At 42.1% G+C, this 22,320-nt stretch overlaps 1 protein-coding gene across 2 annotated transcripts in view; it reads left to right on the top strand.

The window, feature by feature from the left end:
- AFF1 (ALF transcription elongation factor 1) overlaps positions 1-22,320 on the top strand; it is a 194,375-nt gene that overhangs the window by 88,470 nt on the left and 83,585 nt on the right. For both annotated transcript variants that reach the window (XM_028148276.2, XM_028148279.2), the window contains 2 exons: positions 10,853-10,973; positions 11,356-12,282. In XM_028148276.2, the coding sequence (XP_028004077.2) occupies positions 10,853-10,973; positions 11,356-12,282 (1,048 nt within the window). The remainder of the gene's footprint in view (positions 1-10,852; positions 10,974-11,355; positions 12,283-22,320) is intronic.

The raw sequence follows: 22,320 nt of genomic DNA, 5'->3' as shown, positions 1-22,320 counted from the left end.
TTGCAGCTTGCTTGTCTACATTGTTTTTTTAATTTATCTTTATTGTTGAAAGTATTACAGATGTCCCCTCCTCCCCTTTTAACCCTCTCTATCCCACTCCCTCCATCCCCCCAACCCTCCCCTCCTGCACTATTGTCTGTGTCCATGGGTTATGCATATATGCATATACGTTCATTGGTTAATCTCTTCCCACCTCCCTACATTCTTTGTTAGTCTGTGACCACAGCTTTCTGTAATGATACAGATTTCACCTACCTTAGTATTTATAGATATGTGGTATGGTCCTTCAGGGTCAGGCCCGCTGCGTGTGCGTTAAGGATGGCCTGGTGATGTGTCCAGTGCTCTGGCTGATCCCACTACAGACCAGACTTGCAGGGGAAGAGCCAACAGCTTCTGCCCGTGTTTCTGGTTGGTGCCAAGTGAGCAGTCCAACAGAGAAGGCGGTCAGAGGTGGCTCTGATCACCAGGGATCCTTATAACTAAAGGGGGAGACATAAATAACTAGTCAGGTGGCAGATTTATCTCTAATGAGCCTGTTGCCACTATAAGGGGTAATTTCTGTATGTCCTTTCAAGTAACTGCCAGTAAGTACTTGTCAGCATTTTAGGGAACACTTCTGAGGGACTGGATTTTCTGGAATTTGTCAGTAACATTATGTTCTCATTTCAAGTTACATTAAAAACAAATATTTTTATTAACTCGTAGCTACAGATTGTCAAAGCCTTGAGGTCAAGAGTGATTTTTTTCACTGGTGTACTTAGTGTAATTGTGTCATTTGCATGTTGGCCTTCCTCTGTCAGCACTAGGTTTTTGTTCTTAAAATGTGTTTGGACAGTAAGGGACTTGATGTACTGCACATGGGAATGCATTAGCTCATTGGACTGCTTTCCCTCATCCTACTTCGTGGCTGTGTATCCCCACCCACACATTCCCCCTCCCCTTTAAGATCAATTGAGGAGGAGGACAGGTTCTTGTGCTTTTCCATCTAGAGGCTAAAAATGCCTCTCAACATATATTTCTGTGACCTAGTAAGAGAAACAAAATGGGTTATAGTGAAACTACTGTTAAAAAACAGTAGTGGCTGAAACCGATTTGGTTCAGTGGATAGAGCGTTGGCCTGCGGACTGAAGGGTCCCGGGTGCGATTCCGGTCAAGGGCATGTACCTTGGTTGCGGGCACATCTCCAGTGGGGGGTATGCAGGAGGCAGCTGATCGATGTTTCTCTCTCATAGATGTTTCTGACTCTCTATCCCTCTCTCTTCCTCTCTGTAAAAAATCAATAAAATATATTAAAAAATAAAATAAAATAAAAGACAGTAGTGGCTGGTGTTTAAACTTTGGAAGGTAGTCTCTGATGCACAGTTTCATGCAGGTGGGTCAAAAGTTATTATTTAGTAATGACCTAATACTGAGTCCAGGGTCCAAAATCAGTTTCCAGAGGTTCCAGTGAGAGTTACTCCCAAATGATCAACATCGCATATTTCTCTACCTCTGATATTGATGATGTTATATGTATATGAGGCTTTTTGTTTGTTTTTAATTGGAACTTTTAACTATACAGATAATAAATGAAGACTTTTTTTTTTGTTGAAAGGTTAAAACAGAATGTTTAAACAAAGGACTCCCTAAAGCACCACACAACTACCAACCTCCTCCAACCCTAATCAGGTACTCCTTGATAGAGTTTTGTAAAGTGTATCCTTTCAGACCTTTGCTCCATAGTAATATGCAATCATTAGTGCCTGGCAGGTTCATTTTGAAAGGTAATTAACACATATTTTGTTAGAATTTACGCCACATAAAGAAAGTTTGCCCAGGTAGAGTCTGTTTCAATTTAAAACTCATAGTATGCCTTTCAGGTATGTAAAATATCTTAAAGATTGATTTAAGTTTGCAAAACGGAGTCAAATCTAACTATTTCAGTATTATAATGAGGCTGAGGTCTGAGACAAGCAGAAGTGAGCAGCAGAGCAAGCTGTCACTTTGAGACGATCCCCTGGGAGCTCCTCCAGGAAAGCAGCTGTGACATGGTGGTATTTTGTCATTTGACTTGGCTGGTATTTATTTTCTAAATAAAATCAGATAGTGTGTTAGGGTTAAGTCACTGATTTCCCCCCCTTTATATTGTGTGTTGGGTGATGGGGGAAGTAATGAGGATAAAGTCATCGGAAGATTTAGCTGAGTGATTTGTATTATGAGAAGGCCTGTTGTGAATTCTTTCCAGGGAGGGAGAAGTTCTTCATGTTTTTGAAGCAGCATTTCTCTGCCTTCAGACATAGAGCCACTTTGACTTCTTCTGTTTCAATTGTATTTATGAGTCATGCAGTCTAATGACAAAAACTAACTTTGTGCTTTGAAGTACATTGACATTTTTTCGTAAAGCCCACGTGTGAAAATGTTCTCTGGATGTTAGGTTGTGGGAATAGAGGAACATGGACACGAAAGGCCAAAAGATGGAGTTAAAAAGCCCATAAGAGTGGCTTCCAAAATAAAAAAGTCACTTGCGCAACCAGTACGAACCCAAGCCTGCTGTTCTTTTGCGACACTCCTGTCACCACTCTCTAACCAGGGTTGCCCAACTTTTGTGAAAGTGTGTAAGTTTTATGTTTTGCTCTCTCCTTTGTATGTTCAGATCAGAATGGCCTAGTGCCGTGGTCGGCAAACTGCGGCTCTCGAGCCACATGCGGCTCTTTGGCCCCTTGAGTGTGGCTCTTCCACAAAATACCACGGCCTGGGCGAGTCTATTTTGAAGAAGTGGCGTTAGAAGAAGTTTTAAGTTTAAAAAATTTGGCTCTCAAAAGAAATTTCCATCGTTGTACTGTTGATATTTGGCTCTGTTGACTAATGAGTTTGCCAACCACTGGCCTACTGCCTCTAAAACAATTAAAAAAAAGACTCATTCTTGTCCATAATTAATGTGCACTGATGATTTTAAGATTCTCCCCTGCCAGTTTCTCTTCCATGCTTCCGAAGATAAATACACAGGAGAAATCACATGCTATCCTCCAAGAGAGAATTAAATATGTGTGAGTGTGTACACACACACACACACACACACACACACACACATATATACACACTTACTTATTTTAGACATAAACTTTTAAATGTGAGTTCTAGAGAGACTTGGTCACATCTATCAGAGAAAGGTCTGTGTGAAGTGACCAGTCAAGGGTGATAAATGGGTAGTCAGCTGCGCACAGCCTGCCCCGTGGGCCAGAGTTGCCATGGAAGCGCCAGTGGCATTCGGCGATCCTGCATGGCTAACCTAGATTAGTCCATGGGCTCCAGCCTGAAGAAGGTGCTTCAGGTGCTTACAGCCTAAGGGTCACAAAGTCAGGATGCTGCCCACATCGCAAGCCCAAAGCAGGCCTTCCTGTTACTGTCTTCTCCCTCTGCATGGGTTCTTTCCTTTTTAGTGCAAGGGACAGAGAAAGGGGAGGCCCACTCTCACTAATCTTTTCAGAGCTCTGATTCTTCACCTTACCACAGTGTTTTCACACATCCTCCCAGAGCATTTGAAAAGCCCCAGTAAATGATCCCTGACAGGTCCCAGCATGGGGCTGACGAAATGACTGCATTCAGGGGCTGAATGGGCAGCTCTGAATTCCTCAGGAGTTTCACCACCTCTCTGAACGTGAGAGCACACTGGCATGTTTTAGATTTCCAGGCTCCTGTGCTGAGTTACAGAGGCTTGGCATTCTGTCTTCAAAGACATCTGTGGTGCAGTCCACCTTAGTAATGGCGTGGGCATTTGTGTTCTGCAGGGTGAGATGAGTCTCACATGCCACTGCTCTGCTCTCACCAGGCACTGGAAACTGAAGTCTGTGGTGTCCCCCCTCAGTCTTTCTAGTTCACTTCTTTAAAAAAAATGTGGTAGAAGTGGTTTGGTGCATTTTGCAGAGATCTTTTTGATGCATTAGTGTTGAACTTTGCAGATGGTGGACAGTTAGTAGTATATGATATTCTCTAAAAGTATTTTCTGTGGTCAGACTTTGCACCCTCCCTTGGGTCGCACCAACACGTGAACTTGTTTTGTATGCAGCCTGCTGCTGCAGATCACCATGTGAACTGATGTTTTTGCTCCCCAAGTGGGGACTCCTGGGCTGACCAGAAAGCTGGCATTGAGGCCCTAGGAACATGACCTTTGTCAGCCAGCCAGACATAATGGGAGCAGAGCCCAGTATCGGGCATATAATGGCTACTTTGGTGCAAGTTTATTTACAGCCTGTCCTTGAAAGAAACTAATGTCAAGAGCCCCTTTGCACATTAGAAATGACTTGTGAATTCAGAGGTTGTTATGGAGTCATTGACCTCATCTGTACATTTTTAAAAAGACTCTAAAATAAGCATTGTAAGGTCCTGGCTATGTTGCTCAGTTGATTAGAGAATTGTCCCAATACACCAAGGTTGCAGGTTCCTTTCTCGGTCAGGGCATATACAAGAATCAACCAATAAATGCATAAATAAGTGGAAAAACAAATCCCATCATTCTCTCTCCCTCCCTCTTTCTCTCCTTTCCTCTCTTCCTCCCGCCCTCCTTCCTCTCTCTTTGTCTAAAATAGATAAATGAAAAAAATTAAGGATTGTAGCATAGTTTTTGTAAGTTGATAAGCAACTTCATGGTGTTGGCCATCCCTCTTATTGAGGTCCTTAGGCAAGGACAGACCTGTGTAGATACATTCAACCAAACATATCTTTTATGCTCTGAGATTGCTCCACTGGCAAGGATACTACCTGGATTGTGGCTGTGTTCCTCTTTGAGACTAAGGATCATAAGGAATTACGAGTGATTGTGAGTTACCACACTTTAGCACGCCTTCTTTGTCGTTGCTTTATTTTGCGCAGCCTGAAAGCTCTTTGCACACCACGGTTGAGAACATAAGCTTTGGTGCCAGGCAAACCTGCCTTTGAATTTTTAGATTTACCATCTATTTCCAGATTAATCTGAGCTGTGTTTTTTTTTTGTTTGTTTGTTTTTTTACCTGGGAAATGGAGTTAATAATCGCCCTTTCACAGAGTCCTAGAAATTAAGTAGGACACATTTGATGTGCCTAAATCAGGGCCAGCTGAGTAACAGATGCTAAGTGGTGGCAGTCTTGGCCAGGCCGCTGCTGTCATCATTGCTATGGTGTTTTGGTAAGCCTAAAGTGAAACATACAGCCCAGAAAGAGGGTATTCTCTTGTAGTCCTCAGAATCACCTAGAAACTTGTTCAACATCAGATCTACTGACTCAGAAACTTTGGGGGTGGGTCTCTGCAGTCCATGTTTTAACAAGCCCCCTGGTTGATTCTGAGGTGCACTAAAGGTTGATAATAACCTCTTATCTAATGCAGTGAGTGCTCTGTGGGACTTGTAACTCACTATGTTCCATGTGGGACATTGAGAGAGAGGGTCTGACAAGGCTGATACTGGTGAGAGCAAGAATGCATTTTTTCCTCCACACCAGGGGGAAAAAAAAAGCCTTTAATTAAATGAAGCAATAGTCAACTTGTAATTATTCAATGGTAATTACAGAGTCTGTGAATCGTGTAGGATATTTACTGCTTCCTAAAATCCCCCATTTAAAAAATTTCCATCCACCTTCTCCCTGCTTGCACCTTGTTTTAAAAACAATGATGTGTATGTAGAGGTTGAACAATGGTTTACTCATGCTGTGAATTGTGGTCATGTTTTTTAAAATTTATGTTTCCCCTGATTTCAAAATGGAACTAAAAAAAAAAGGAAAATACTCATGAATGTATTTGCCTAGTCATTTTACCATACCATTTCTTAAACCATTGCAAACTTGGAAATAAGTAAAAGCCCAATAAGTCCGAAAACTACCCGGGACAACTGGCAAAACCCTGTTAGAAGGAGAAGTTAGTCAACCCAGAAGAAAGAGCTCACAGCCTACCTTATATAGTCCCGGGATCTGTGGACGGCACTTCCTGTTCTGCCTTCCTCTGCCTGCCCAGGAGGAGCCTTGGGGAGTGAGGCCAACAGGGAGTTGCCCATCAGCGTGGGTGAGAGTGAGTTTCTCTCAAAGTCTGGGCTTCAGAAAACACATCCTACCAGTGACACTCATGTTCTCTTTACTCACCTGACTACTTTTGGGTTTTTCAGTTGAAGGGGAATGGTGAATAAAGAAAAAAAAATAGGTTCAATGTCTGTTTTAAAATTGGCGTAGTATTTATTACGTCTGCTAATAAAATGCTGGTGTGGGTTAAACGTTTTTGTTTTTGTCTTTTTATATTTTTACTAGAGGCCCAGTGCACGAAATTCGTGCATGGAGGGGGGTTGTCCCTCAGCCCAGCCTGTACCCTCTCCAATATGGGACCCCTCGAGGGATGTCCGACTGCCCGTTTACGGGCAGTCGGACATCCCTATCACAATCCAGGACTGTTGGCTCCCAACTGCTTGCCTGCCTGCCTTCCTGATTGCCCCTAACCACTCTGCTGCCAGCCTGTTTGCCCCCAACTTCCCTCCTCTGCCGGCCTGGTCACCCCTAACTGCCCTCTCCTGCAGGGTTGATCACCTCCAACTGCCCTCCCTTGCAGGCTTGGTCCCTCTCAACTGCCTTCCCTTGATGGCTGGGTGCCTCCCAACTGCCCTCTCCTGCTGGCCATCTTGTATCCACATGGGGGCAGGATCTTTGACCACATGGGGCAGCTATATTGTGTGTTGCAGTGATGATCAATCTGCGTATTACTCTTTTATTAGATAGGATAGAGGCCTGGTACAGGGGTGGGGGCCAGCTGGTTTTCCCTGAAGGGCGTCCCGGATCAGGTGGGGGTTCCCTTGGGGTGTGGGGCGGCCTGAGCGAGGGGCCTGTGGTGGTTTGCAGGCCGGCCACGCCCCCTGGCAACCCAAGCAGAAGCCCTGGTATCTGGAATTTATTTTCCTTCTACAATTGAAACTTTGTAGCCTGGAGCGGAGCCAAGCCTGGGGCTCCCTCCAAGGCTGACAGCCATTTGTGTTGGGGTTATAATTGAAACTTTGTTGCCTAAAGCGGGTGGGCCGGCCAGGGTGTGCGGAAAGCTTTGCTTCCCCTGTTGCTGGCGGCAACCCTGGCCTGCTCTCTCAGGCTCCATTCTGCCGCCATTTGTTTGAATTTGTTTACCTTCTATAATTGAAACTTTGTAGCTTGAGTGGAGGCTTAGGCCTGGCCACGGCAGGCGGAAAGCTTGGCTTCCTCTGTTACCTAGTAAACCATGCTCTCTGTGGCTGTAGCCATCTTGGTTTGGGTTAATTTGCATACTCACTCTGATTGGATGGTGGGTGTGGCTTGTGGGTGTGGCTTGTGGGTGTGTCAGAGGTATGGTCAATTTGCATATTTGTCTATTATTAGATAGGATTGATTTCAGAGAGGAAAGGAGAGGGGGAGAGAGAGACAGAAACATCAATGATGAGAGAGAATCATTGATCAGCTGTCTCCTGCACGCCCTCAACTGGGGATCGAGCCCACCACCTGGCATGTTCCCTTGGCCGGAATCAAACCCGGGACCCTTGAGTCCACAGGCCAAAGCTCTATCCAGTGAGCCAAACCACCTAGGGCTAAATGCTTTTTTAAACAAATGAAGTAAAACCTTAATTAACCAGAATCCTTAATTTAACAGGACTTCCTCCCTGTGGGAGGCATGATTTTTGAATCACATAGCAAGAAAGCCAGTGTTAGAAATTTTGTAAAATTGGGGTTTTCTCATTATTTCTGTAGCAGTTTTTATTATTTTAGAATGGAAATGTAGAAGTGTGTTAGGAACTGATGCTGATTGATTTAGAAATAGTTTAGTAATTTTTAAATCAGTGTAGCTTTTCTTAAAAGATGTGTGTGTGGACGTGGCAGGAAAATTAATTGAGGAACCCGAGCAGCCTGATGGTTGAGGTGCTTGCTTTTCAATCTGGAACTGAGAATTTTGCCATTTGGGGTTCCCTTTTCTGAGACAAAAGTAGCAGTTACTCAGACGTGGGAAAAACTCTACTTTATAAAGCAGAAGCAAACTGTGTGAACACTCACAAGTGAATAAAGCTTCAGGGACTACACTGTTGTAACCAGCATAGTCTGGAAAGGGGGGCAAAGCAGATGCCTTGGGATCTGGTCCACTACAGGGAGCTTTGGGAAAGAGGCTTGGAGGTCAGGTTGCTCAGAGACAGTTTCATGCCCCACCCTGCCCTGCAAACAAATAGGCTGAAAAGCAAGTTTGAAGGAAAAAGAGAAGTTATTTCCTGATCAGCCCTCTTACTTGGCTGCCATGGTTGTGTGTTAATGTTACATAATTTTTGAGCCAACAAGAGTAATTACCAAAATCATAAAATAATTGTAAGGAATTCTTGAATGGTCATCATGCCCATTGTGCTATTATCCCCCAGAAGCAAGTCTGTGTGACGCACGTAAGATTTCTGACTATTAAAGGCTACTCGCTGTAGCCAGTTTCTGGTTGAATTTCTCCTGAACCTTTTCACTATGTTGTTCACTTTATAGTTTTAAGAGTTTTCTTAAAATCTTACATTAAGCTATCCATCATCTAGGCAAAGTTTTTTGTGTTTTTTTCCTAATTGATTTTAGAGAGGAGGGGAGAAAGAAAGAAACATCAATGTGAGAGAATCATCGATTTGTTGCCTTCCATGTACTCCGACAAGGGATTGAACCCTCCTCCAACGGGATGCCACTCCAGCCAAATGAGCCATACTGTTCAGGGCTAGGCAAAGTTTTTGATACGATTGTCTAAGCAGATAATTATTTACCACACACCAGTGAAGTCATCCAGGTGGCTTAGCCTCTCCCTACCTTCAGATTGTCTTCCAGAGTGAATTTTGTTTTGTTAATCCTCACCCAATGATATTTTTTCCATTGATTTTTAGAGAAAATGGAAGGGAGGGAGGGAGGGAGGCAGGAGAGGAGAAAGAGAAATATTGATGTGAGAGAGACACATAGATTGGTTGCCTTCCGTACATACCCCGACGGGCAGAGTTCAAACCTGCAACCCAGGTACATGCCCTAGACCAGGAATCAAACCTGAGATCATTCCATGTGAGGGCTGATGCTCTATCCACTGGGAAACACTGGCCAGGGCCAGGGTGAATATTTAAAAAAAAAAAACTCAGTGGATTTGAGGAAGCCTTTAGAGCAGGTGACATTGGAATCACTTCCCAGAGATTTTTTTGGTAGCTGAAAATTGGGAGTGTGGGTGCACAGTTGAGAGGCAGAGGAAATGTGTGTAATTAGAAGTTCAGGATGTTACTGAGGAGCCAGGGCATAGATTGGTGTGACTAGAATATAGAGGTGGTTTGCAGGAGAATCATACTTCCTAGCTAAGCTGGTCCTGGAAGAATTGGTGGTCTTTCAGTAAAAAGGGGTTTTGTGATAGAGATTAGAGCAAGAGGCTCATCTTTAGAGGGTATGTTTGGGTAATGCTGCCAAGTGGGGTGCATGTGGCAGACCTGCTACAAGAGAGTGGGATAATTTCTAGAGTAAAGCTGTACTAGACTATGGGGGAATTTTCTTGCCCAAGTAAGGATTTAGAGTTTATTCTGCCCTGGCCGGGTAGCTCACTTGGTTGGAGCATCATCCTGATACACCAAGATTGCACATACAGGAATCAATCAATGAATGCATAAAAAAGTGGAGTAATAAATTGATGCTTTTCTCTCTTTCTCCCTCCCCTTCTCTCTCTCAAATCAATCAATAAAAAATAATAGTTTATTCTGCAGTAGTTAAGAGCCATCAAATGCTTATTGTTTTAAAATATGGATAGTTACATGAGAACCAGGGCCATCTTTAGGATTTCTTTCCATGAGACAAGGCTAAATTAGAGGGACAAGATGTGAAGGACGCAGGAAGACCAGTAAGTAAGCTCTTTCTGGTCAGAGGAAATAAGAGAAGTTATGAGAGAGCAGAGAGACCAGGATATAGGGCCAGGGAGTGTGTCTGACATCATGGTTAGAATTTCTAAAGGTACATAATATTGACGAGACAACTGAATATTTTCCTACTTATTTATTCAAGTAATGTTGGGGGAAAGATTCAGTAGATACCTAGAAGCAAAGTTGTTCTTAGTTTCCTTGTTCTCATATCTCACATGTGTGGGTTGGCGGGAGTAGCTTGTGTTGCTGACATGGGGCAGGCCCACTTTTGGTTTGGGTGCTAGCTAAAACTACAATTTTTGGTTTCCATCTTTGTGTTTTGCTTGTTAGAGAATGCTTTTTAACCTTTTGGTGCCAGGGCTCATGATTCAGGGTCCATTTTTATGTGGTTTAAATAGGGCAATTGGATGATAAGACTTCTCAGTAGGTCTAAAATTGCATTTTCCCATCCTTGGCATTTGAAATGAGAAATAAAAATGATCTCGAGTTTACATGCCAGAACACTCAGTAGAATAGGCCGAGTATAAAGTAAATGCTGTTTTGGGTGCCTGGTAATCTTTTAATTACAAAATGAGCCTTTTGATTTTAATCTTCCAAAATGTGCAATACTGATCCAGGAAAACAACTTTTTTAAAGTTCACATCCTGCTGATTCTTTCAGATGAAAAGCTTCCACCTCTACTCCATAGTTTGCAAGTAAAAATATCGTTAATCTTGTCCCAGCTCCACCACTGCCTATAAAAGACTCGGGTTTGGAGTCAGTCCTGAGCCACGAAGGCAGTCGCCCAGAGTGAATGCTTAGGTTTCTGGAGCCAGAACTGAGGCTGGAGGGCCACAGCCCGTTAACTGAGCCTTAGTTCAGGAGTGACTTATGCTTTCTTTACATCATCTTTCCTGTCATCGCTTCTTCTTGACTTAGCTTGCCTCCCTCAAACATGTACATATGCATAACACAACGCGGATACTGGTAAATTTTACTGTTTTTGTTCTTTTGTGACATCTGAAACAGCTTGTACAATGAAGACAGAAACCTGCTTCGAATTAGAGAGAAGGAAAGACGCAACCAGGAAGCTCACCAAGAGAAAGAGGCATTTTCTGAAAAGATTCCCCTTTTTGGAGAGCCCTACAAGGTATTTATTGTATGCTAGAAAGTCTAATTTATCATCATATTTAACTCTGTGATGAGAGGGAGACTGAACAAGGGCCATGACTCTGAAAAAAAGATAATTTATCCTAGGGATTATTTCTGAAAACAAATATGAAAATTCCCTGAACTTTGTTAGTCAAAATTGCCCAAGTTTGTGGTTTTCTTTTGTAATGTTAGTCTTCCATATGTAGTAATATTTGTCCACGACAGGCTTCTCAACAAGGCGTTAGTTTGCATTGCACGTTAAATTCTATGTTGCACATTAAATGGAGGCATTATGTAACATGGCTTATTAAATGTTGGGTTTTCTTAGATTTTCCCCCGCCAGTATCTAACTTTGCTGTTTTCTTTTTTTTTTTTTTCAGACAGAAAAAGGCGATGAGCTATCTAGTCGAATCCAGAACATGCTGGGAAACTATGAAGAAGTAAAGGAGTTACTCAGTACCAAGTCTCTCACTCATCACTTGGATGCTTCTGAAAATAGGCCGGGAAAGCAGAGGTACCCTTTGTTTCCTGAGAAGGGGAGCGGCGTTCCACCGCACTCCTTCCACACCCGTGTCCATCACCAGCCTGGGAGCACTCCTGCCTCTGGACCACTTCCTGTTGGAAACATGAGCCACAATCAGAAGGTGACACAGCCAAGAATGGAACCAATGCCAAGTCTTCATGTGAAAAGCTATGGCGCCCCGGACAGCCAGCACCTGGCCCAAGATCGCCTTGGTCAGGAGGGGTACAGCTCTAGTCATCGAAGAAACGGTGACCGCAGAGCCGAAGGAGACCACTGTGCTTCGACGGCAGACTCGGCTCCAGAGAGGGAGCTTTCTCCCCTCCTCTCCTCTTTACCTTCTCCGTTACCCCCTTTGTCACCTCTACATTCCAGCCAGCAAACTCTTCCCAGGACGCAAGGAAGCAGCAAGGTTCACAGCAGTAACAATAACAACAATAAAGGCTGCTGCCACGCCAAATCTCCCAAGGACCTGGCAGTGAAGATCCGGGACAAAGAGACCCCTAAGGACAGTTTAATGGCAGTCTCCAGCCTTGGAGTGGCCCCTCCCCAGCCACCTTCTCAGTCTTTCCCCCCACCTCCCCTCCCCTCAAAGAGCGTTGCAATGCAGCAGAAGCCCACGGCTTATGTCCGGCCCATGGACGGTCAAGATCAGGCTCCTAGTGAGTCTCCCGAACTGAAACCACTGCCGGAGGATTACCGGCAGCAGACCTTTGAAAAAACCGACTTAAAAGTGCCTGCCAAAGCTAAGCTCACCAAGCTGAAAATGCCTTCTCAGTCAGTTGAGGTGAGTGGAATTTCATATCTGGGCCACTGTCCCTGTGAAGAGAGGTTTTAGATGAAAGTTCTGGAGAGTTGGGGGTGGGGTGTCAGTAGCTTTCGAATAAGGAAATTCCTTTTTGCCCTTAGGATATTGTTGACCTACCAGAAATTCAGGTCTAAGATGGAATACTGATTGGCAGATACTGAAATGTGATTTGCAGAGATTAAAAAAAAAAATCCTTTTATTGAGCCACAATTTACATGCAATAAAATATAGAGATCGTGAGAGTGCGGTTTGCTATGTTTTGGAAAGTGTGTACACCTGTATAGCCCAATAATGTAGAGGACATTTCTAATATGAGAAAATTTCATAGAAAGATTTGGGCTGTGTTGCTTTTGTTTTTGTTTGTTTTTTGTTGATTTGTTTCAGGGAACACTGGCTTCTTTAGCACTGTAAAGAAAATAAATTTTTTTGTTTCCTCAGCCCCAGTTAGTTTTTCTTGAGGTCAAAACCATTAAAAAAAAGTCAAAACAAGGCCAAAATGTTGAAAGCAAAGCATTACTTTTTAAAGGTTTGTTCCTTGTAAATTGTTAAGAAACTTTGAAACTAAAGTTCTGTTCTAATGTATTTACTACCTAAGAAAGAAAAGGGGGATGTGTGGTGACATTAGAGTGAGTTGCAAATATAAACAGAATGTTTTTCAACTATGGCTTTTTCAAGTAACCAAAATACTGTACCTTTTTAAACAAAGAAAAAGTTCCCCTTTCTGCCCCCCCCCCCCCCCCCCCCCCGTAAATGGCAGCATTGGGTTTGAATGAGGTGAGTCAGAGAACACATCCTATCACTGAAATTCTAAATTAGTGCTAGTGACTCCAAAATCCAGATCAAGAGAGTAAAGTAAGTGTTTGAAGTGAATTTTTTAAAGTTTATCTGTTAAAGCCTGTGGGTTTGTTACATCATCTATTGGATAAACATTTTAATGTGCTTATCCATTGCTCAAAGAGTGTGTACCTAGATGGCAGTCTTACATAGTGCTGGAAGGTAAAATTCCTCAAGGTTAAAAAACAGATTCCAGGATCCTTAGCTGGAAAGATAACCCTTATCTTTAAGGAGAAAAAGCTGTTCCTGGGTTTAGAATAGGTTAGGGTTCTGTCTGCAGTTTGCTCTTGAGCGCTAGTGTCTCCAGACTGTCTTCTGAATGGGACTTGTTTGGTGGCTGAGGGAAAATGAGAAAGGGGCGAATAAAGCAAATGGTAGAAATGACCAAGTTGGCAGAACCCTGCCTTTAACTCCAACTTATGAAGATTCACCAGAATGAGCATTTATTGCACATTCTTGTGCTATGATGGGATTTAGGTGAAGGGAGCCAGAATGGAGGCAGGGAAAGATAAAGCAAGGTCCTCCCTCCTCAAAAGGAGGGCCAGTCAGCCTGCCTCATAATTAAGACAGTAAATAACTTAATGGGATTTGCTTTGTTTTATTTGTTAAGTAGGATCTGTTCTATTTTCCTAGTTAATCGCCGAATGCCCAACCAAAAGGCTTAAGTGCAGGGTAGGATGCCAAAAAAGTACTCGTCTCTGCCCAGGAGACAGAGTACAATTGAGTACAGACTATCTGCTACTAGGTGCTGGAGCAAGTTTCAAGTGTCAGCCTAAAGAGAGCAACTCCTGTAAATTCAGCAGTAGGCTTCCCAGTAGCCTTTCAGGAAAGAGGATCTTAGTTTACTTCTTGCTTTCTTGGTAAAAAAGGAAAAAAAAAAAGGTAAACTGAGTTGAGATTTCTTCCAAGGTCTTATTTCATACATAATTTCGAATACGGACTATGTTAGATGGCTCTTACATATTTTCTGAGTGGACATTTGAAATGAACAAAATCCTCCATAAGCTTGGTGATTGGAAAATGGGGTTTTCTTTGCACAAGTGCATGTGCTATAAACAATTGAGTAGAGATAAACTTTTCATCTTTGGCCTGTGTTTGCAGTCAGCATTCATTTTAATTCTGCGGCACTCTCTGGTTTAAGCTCAGGGTTCTCTTGTCAGTGGCAGCTTCAGTGCCAGCCCCCTGGGAGGCCTTAGGCAGTGCTGATTGTGGGGGTGAAACTGAGGGCTCAGGCAGATGGAGGGCTCAGGATGTCCTTTGTGAGGAGAATTAGGAGCCAAGAGCTTGAATGAAAGGGAAGTAAGTGTGTGATGCAGGGATATTGGTACTTTTCTGGCTAGGTTTTGGATTTGATTTAGCTTTTTAAACTAAAATCTCACATTTCACATACTTAGCATTAATTTTCTGTGCACACACCCAGTTAAAGGTATATTTTTAAGAAAATGTAGGTTGAATTTAAAATCTCAAATTTACTATTCTGTGACTCCAAGGAAAGCATAGAGATGGGGGACTAAAAGCAGGAAGTTAAACACAAAACAAGTGAACTCTGAATACAGAACCAGAATATTAGCAATACCCCGGACTATTTGAGATATTGGGACCAAAGGACGGAATGAGAGGCAGAGAGGAAGTTGGCTGTTGGTAGAGCTGTTGGATAATAAGTGGTTTTTCTTTATTTGCTTCGTTTGTCCCAAGGCAAGTCAGAGGAGGTTTTCTTTCTCCGTTTTCTGAATGGGGGGTGTGTGGGGGGGTGTTGTGGTTTGCTTCACTGCTTTCCCTTCCCCACTGTTTTCTTGAAACAGTGTTTTAAAAAGTGAGCCAAAATGGAAAAGTCATCCGGTCTCTTTGATGTGCCTTTAGACGCAAGCCACGTGAGTGTGGTTCCCTCCACTACTTTACACTACTTTCTGTCCTTTCACTTCATGGGAAATACATGGTTTGTATATTTTAGTTGGTTTTCCTAAAAAATGATGCTTTTCTGGGATAAGTCATTCTTACATTTAAAACTTAATCTTTCCTAAAATCCTAGAGGAAAAAAATTATCAAAAGGTCAATATTCTGACTACATAGAGGCCTGGCCTGCAGGAGTCTGCAACTCGGTTTTCTCTGGGTGTGTCAGTTTTAGTTTTGTGTCAACTGGAAGATGTAGAGCAGCTTAACATGACCCATCTGAGGGCAAAGCCAGTCCTGGCTGGTCTCATGCGGGTAACTCCCAGCCTTAGAATTGCACATCAGACATTGCCCTGCCCGCGTGGAAGGTTGAGAATCCTTTGTATTTTCCTTTTCTGCCTAAAGGTAACAAAAGAAAGTCAGAGAAAACCATGGCATTCCTGTGTGAGTGTTCTGGAAGGGAGGGAGTGCTGAGAGATACAAGACTTATGAAATAAGCATTTTATTGAAAGGGAGAAATGGAATAAGCCGAGGTATATCTATTAAATTATATACTGGACTTAGACTATTAGAATTGTAAAGATAAACCTACAGCCCTTTCATTTTGCAAATGAGGCCCAGGAGGGTGAGGCAACTTCATTTTGCTAAACTTTATAGTTAGTAGTAGCAGAGCCAGAGCTAGAACTCCCAGTTCTGTGATCTTTGTACTTCTACTTGTCAGCTATGACTGGAAACCACTGGAGGATTTTGAGCAGGGGAGTGATGTTTTTTAAAAGATCATTCTGGTTCCTTGGTGGAGAATGACTTGGAGGGGCAAGAGTGGGCAGAAAACAGGGAGAACAGTTAGGGGTGAGCAGTGATGATGGTGGCTTGGAGTTAGGATGGTGGTAGTGGACATAGTGAGAAGTGGACAAGTTCCAGATATACTTGGCAGGGAACTGATAGGGCTTTGTGATTGATTGGAGATGGGAGAGGGCCTGAGGTCTGAGGGACAGTAAGGCATCAAGTGAGGCTCTTAGATTATTTATTTATTTATTTATTTGAAAGGTATGGATGGTGGGATACTACTAGCTACTTGGGATGGAGTTGACTTGGGTGGAACAGGTTTGGAATAGACCATGTATTAAGTTCTTGAGATGCCGTTATATATTCAGGTCAGACGTGGCAGTTGGCAATCATAAGTAGTAGACCAGCTCAGAGAAAATGTTAAGATTGGAAGTAATAAATTCGGGATGTGTTTGCATGTATGTAGTTAAGGCTTTGGGTGGAAAGAAGTGACCTGTTAGGTCTTCAGAAGCAAAAAGTGGAGATCATCTGGGAAGCTTGAGAATCTGTCCATTAGTGGAAATTACAGGCTTCTGTTTTGTTTTTGTTTGTTTGTTTGTTTTAGGGTTTGAAGTGTACATGGCAGTGGTATAATTAGTCTTAATTTATGTCCCAAATAACTCACTGGAACATAGTAGAATTTACTATCAATTTGCCATTGCTTATATGGTCCTACTCTGTTCTGATCCACATGAATCTGACTTTGCGTCCTAGTGGTCTCTGGTTTCCACAAAGTATTGCTCTTTTCCTTGTGACCTTTCAGGACATCATTTAGGAATGTTTTCAGCTACCAGATGCTTCCACCTGAATTCCAAGACTGAAGTGTCATCTGCAGCCGGGAATTCCTTGTTGGACCACTTTGACTCATGGCAGCTCTTAAATGGAGCCTTCTGTTTTCAGCCCAGCAGTGTGAAATAATCCACAGTGGGAAACTGTGATAGTGATTCACTTTGCATTTAGGTGCACACACAATCTTCCCTACTTCCATATTTAGCTCTCTTATTATCCTAAACCTCGAAAGAGAAACTGTCCTATTATGAAATGATCTAACGCTGCAGGCAGCTAACTTTTGGTCTGTCAGTGGTGTGTATCCTGCTGGTGCAACACTCAAAATACAATTTGAAGCCCCACTGTCTTCCATATACATCGTCAATTCAGCAACTTTTAACTCAGATAATCTTGAGTACCTACTGTTGGCCAGGCCTAGTGCTGGGGACAGGGGTATAGTGGTGAGCAAAGCCAGGTGGTTCTGGTCCTGTTGGACCTTAACTATCTAGTTAGCAACTGACATTATTCAAATAACTGCTCTGATCAATGTGTAAGAACTTGGACAAGTGCTATAAAGGAATTTACACAGACAAAAGATTGATAAAGGGTACTGTGACTTAACTAAAGGAGGTCAGAGAATTCTCTGAGGATGTTCTGAGTAAGACATGAACATTGGGAAGAAGTAATGAAAATGAGGGATTGTCTTGACCGCCCGCACTGCTATGACAAAATACCATGTACTAGGTGTCAATGAACAATGGAAATTTACTTCTCACAGTTCTGCAGGTTGGAAGTCCAAGACAAGGCACCAGAATGGCCATGTTCTCTTGAGGGGACCCTTTTTCTGGTTTTCAGCTGGTGCCTTCTCATTGTGTCTTCAAATGGGAGAAGGGGTAGGGATCTCTCTGGAACTTCTTTTACACGGCACTAAACCCAGTAAGGATGACTCGACCCTCATGACTTAAGCATTTCTCCAAAGCCCCACCTCTGACTATTATTACTTTTGCAGTTTAGGATTTCAACATGAACATAAATATTCATACCATAGCATGCATAGCAGGTGTGTTAGGGGTTAAGCAACATCAGTGTTGCAAACAGAGGTAACAGTACGTGCCAGTGGCTTACTCCATGTGATGTACAGATACCTTTACAACAAGTCCTCTTGGGTTATAAACCCAGTACTGTAGATCAAAGGGAAATTTTGCATTCATTCTGGAACTTGGCAGCACATCATAATCACCTGGGGAAGCCTGTTAAAAATACAAACTGGTAAAAAATAAAAATTCCCTAGGAGACTGATTTGGCAGGTATACAGGTAGGCTCAGGGTTCTGTATCTGATTCTCCGGAGATTTGTTCTAGAGCCTGGAAATAAAACTGTTCCAGAAGAGCTGATAACAGGCCACAAGGAGTGAGATAAGGGCCCCTTCCCAGTGGTTCCAGTCTTCCGAGTGGGCCTCGGGCCAAGGATTGCACGAAATTGATGGGGCTTTTGTCCTAAGTTGGACAGGAGAGTAGCTTTTGGGAAAAAAACCAAGGGAGTAGGACCCCAAACAACACTATTCTCTTTCTCCACAGTTCATGGTTTCCTTTCTTGTGCCCCCAATATTTCTATGTTCACGGGAAAGTAAGATCCTGATACAACCTTGTCTAGCTTTCCTCCATTTTCTAAAAATGTTTTTAGTATATTCATTATAATAGCACATTTAAATTAGATTTCATGAGCTAGCTCTTAATTTGGCCAGACCTACATGACTTACATGTTTTGTTAGGAAAATTATAGCAAGGTTATTTGTGTACACAATTAGCTGATGCTGAGTGACTAGAGTAGAATACTTCCAATATATGAGAAATATTGAATAGTAAGTAGCTTGTATTTGCTTAGAGGCTGGCCAAATTTTTGACCCTAAATATGTAAATATAGAAGTTAAAAATTAGTAGTAGCAAGTGACAATTTATTGCAGAAGCTGCAAACAGCCAGAAGGCTAGATTGGACCTGTAGACACCTTTGTTTTGCCTATACAGTATGCCCTGCTCCCCACTCCCTTGGGCCAATATTTACAAACTGGAGAATTCTGGTGAAAATATAAATTTTCAGTTTCACTGCCACCTTTTATTTCCTAATCCTGGCAATTTTTATTTTTTTAATTCCTCATTGGAGGTTATGTTTTCATTGATTTTTTTTTTTCTTTTTTTAGAGAGAGAGGAAGAGGGAAGAGAGAAACATGGGTGTGAGAGTTGCCTCCAGTACACACCCTGATGACGGGATTGAATCCATAACCTTTTGGGGCACTGGACAATGCTCCAACCAGCTGAGCCAACTGGCCAAGTCGAATCATGGCAGTTTTTTGAGTTTGAAGAAATACTTTAAACTCTGAAGGAAACATTTAAAATATCATAGGCAAATATGTATTTTTTTAAAAGCTCTAAAACTGCTAGAAATGAGTTAGTGCAAAGAATAGAATTGCTTATAGTAGTCCAAGAAGAAATCCCACAGTTGAACCTTGAAAATCTTTTTTGAGTGGTATTAATTAGAGCTGTTTTCTTTGTACGTTTTACTTTCTATTCCTTCTCAAAATGCCAGAAGTACATTTGGTACCAGGATAAGAAATTCCTGTTCCTCCTTGTTGTTTTCACACTTGAGATGTTTGTGGAGGGTTATTGGATCCCCCCTGGGTCTCTCACATTGTGCCTTTGCCAAGATGTAGACATTCAACTCTTCAGAATCTTTCCCGGCTGTGCACTCTCTCACGTAGCCACCCCAGTCATTTTAGCTCTTCTCTAGATTAATTGTTTTTTATTTTGAGCCAACTGATAATCTTCAGGGACAGAAAACCAGATATTCCACCGGGAGTTCTGTGGATGACTTGAGTTTGGTTTTTTGCTGTTTTGGTAGGGGGTGACCAATACTCATGAGATATGAAGCAGAATTCCTTTTAAGAGAGGATTCTGGTTCATGTTATCATAAGTTTATTTTTTGACCTTGTATCTTTCCTCTCCACTTGCCAAGGTCTGTTTGAAAATCATTATTTTCCAAGGTTAACCTTGCTACACGTTCACATTTTCCAAAAACTTTATAAGCAGCTATTTTTATATTGATGCTGTTCCTTTCTGTAATTGTTGAAATCACCAGGTTGGCAATCCCCCTCCTCCTTCATCCCCCAGACATTCAGCATCCACACACACCATTAGTTTTCTCTTGAACTTTATTTAATTCCCTGTTTAAGCTTGGCCTACTTTCCACATTTTTTTTCCCTGACCTTGTGGTAATTTGTCAAGCCCATTCTAATCTCCTTCATCTCTTTGGTTGAAGGGTTTTGAGGTTTAATGTTTTAATCTAGGGGCCTCAGTATTTAAGTAATTAGAGGTCCTATTTCTAGCTGTGTCCCTTAGATAAATCACCTTAGGGGTTTTCTGTTGTTGTGTTGTTTCCATTGCAAATAATAGAACTCTGAAAATTCTATTGGCAAGAATTTGAAGCTTTAAATCGAACTCTGTGATTTAAAAAAGGAAAGCATTCTATGGTTTTCAGCTTTCTTGCAGTCATTTTTAAAAACTGAAGCTTTATGGATTCTCCTTTTCCTTACAGCTCACTTTTTAAAATACTCTACCCTAAAGCAAATATTTGCTATAGCATTTTAGAAAAAAAATTTTTAATAGAATTTAGTGCTGTAATTAGAATTTCTTCCAACATTTTTCATGCTTGAGAACATATTAACTGGTGAAAAAAATCTTTTGCCAATTAATCTGGAACAGTTTGGTTGTAGAAAAATTCACATTTTTTACATTCTGGGTTTCTGTCTTTTCAGTCAACAAATATTTGAGTATCCGCTAGTCATAGAGAGTGCTAATGGGAGAGAAAGATACTTGCAAAATGAATTCATTATGTAATGTGAAAAATAAAGTATAACCAGTCTGGAACTGTTAAGCATAGAAAGCTCACACTGTTCTCTTGTTCATTTTCTGGTGGGAGCTGTTCCACATGCTTCATGTGTATTACCTCATTGACCTCACAACCCTCCCACGTGATAGGCACCACGATTATCGCTTAGTCTTACAGAGCTGCAGCTTTTGTCCGAGCTTACCGAGGCTGCAAGTGCTGGATGCATCCAGATCCAAGTATTCTGGCTCTAGTCCACACCCTTAACTCTGACACCTGCATTATGTTGTCTTTCAAAAGAGGACACTATACATTTTTTTGAGTTTTCTTTTGAAGTGTCTGGATATTGGCGAGAGGATTAGGGAAAGAAGAGACATGGAGGCAAGACATGGTGAGAAGTCCAGTAGGAGTTCAGGGAAATGGGTAGAGGCAGAGCAGAGCAGTGGGAAGGGGAGTCTGCGTGGTGAAGCCAGTTTCTGAAGTTCTTTAATTGTTTACTGAGTAATTTATCCAATAACTGGAGTCATTAATAAAAAGGAGAAATTACTTTAGCTTTATGGCAGACAGTACATCGTGGTGTTACAACTCTGAGATCTTGGGCAAGGAACTTAACCTTGCTGTGCTGTCAGATTATTCATATGGTCTGTAAGGCGACTGGACTTAGGCCTTCTATATAAAGTGCCTAGAACAGTGCTTGGTACATCAGAGCTCAGTAGGTGGTGGTAGGAGTGGCTAGAGTTAAAATTTGAAATGGGCTTAAAGGAAAAGAGTAGGATTTTGACAGAGGGTTATCATAATGAGGAATTAGTGATATTGAGGATGTAGGGAGATTCTGAATATATTAACTTGTTCATTGGAGTATACTTGAGAAGTGTAGGTGGGATTAGATCTCAGGGACCAGGAATTCCCACTTAAGATGTTCTAGGTCCGTGGTCGGCAAACTGCGGCTCATGAGCCACATGCGGCTCTTTGGCCCGTTGAGTGTGGCTCTTCCACAAAATACCACGGCCTGGGCGAGTCTATTTTGAAGAAGTGGCGTTAGAAGAAGTTTAAGTTTAAAAAATTTGACTCTCAAAAGAAATTTCAATCGTTGTACTGTTGATATTTGGCTCTGTTGACTAATGAGTTTGCCCACCACTGTTCTAGGTGAATAAAGCCCTAAAATTTAATTTTTATGGTTAAAAATAAGCAAATGAAAAGCCCAGGGAAAGAAAGCATTTGCTTAAGGGTTATCAAGCTTTTAAAAACTGGTTTACCAGGATGAGGACACCACTCCCCGCAGTGGTTTCCACTTCCCACCCCTGCCTGATGGCACAGGGGCTGCAAGCTCACTCCTGAAGAGCCGCATTCTCATAGTTTGGCAATCCCTGGTGGAAATGTTTCACTTTATAAAGACGTGTGCACTGGGAAATATTTTACTGCCTCCCCCACCCCTGTTTAATTTCCAAAGCACTTGCTTATTTGTTTCTCTCTCGATTGTCACAGCAACCTTGAGCTTTAGTCAGGGCAGTTGGCACAAATCACCATTTTATGTGCCATGGAACTGAGTCTCTAAGAAGTCTAATGATTTGAGCTTGTTAATGGCAGAGATGGGGCACAAAACCAGGACCCTTGGCTGCTAGTTCTCATGCCATTTTCTACTACAAAAATTGGTTTCTGTGGAGTAATGATCATTTGTATAATACTTTTATTTATTTATTTAATTTATTGGGGGTGACATTGGTTAAAAAATTATATAAGTTTGCCCTGGCTGGGTGGCTCAGTTGGTTGGAGCATTATTCTGTATACCAAAAGGTTGCAGGTTCCATTCCCAGTCAGGGCA

Source organism: Eptesicus fuscus, chromosome 2 (genome assembly GCF_027574615.1).
Source record: "Eptesicus fuscus isolate TK198812 chromosome 2, DD_ASM_mEF_20220401, whole genome shotgun sequence".
Lineage (NCBI taxonomy): Eukaryota > Metazoa > Chordata > Mammalia > Chiroptera > Vespertilionidae > Eptesicus > Eptesicus fuscus.
The sequence above is the reverse complement of the archived record's forward strand: the minus strand, read 5'-3'. Positions and strand labels throughout refer to the sequence as shown.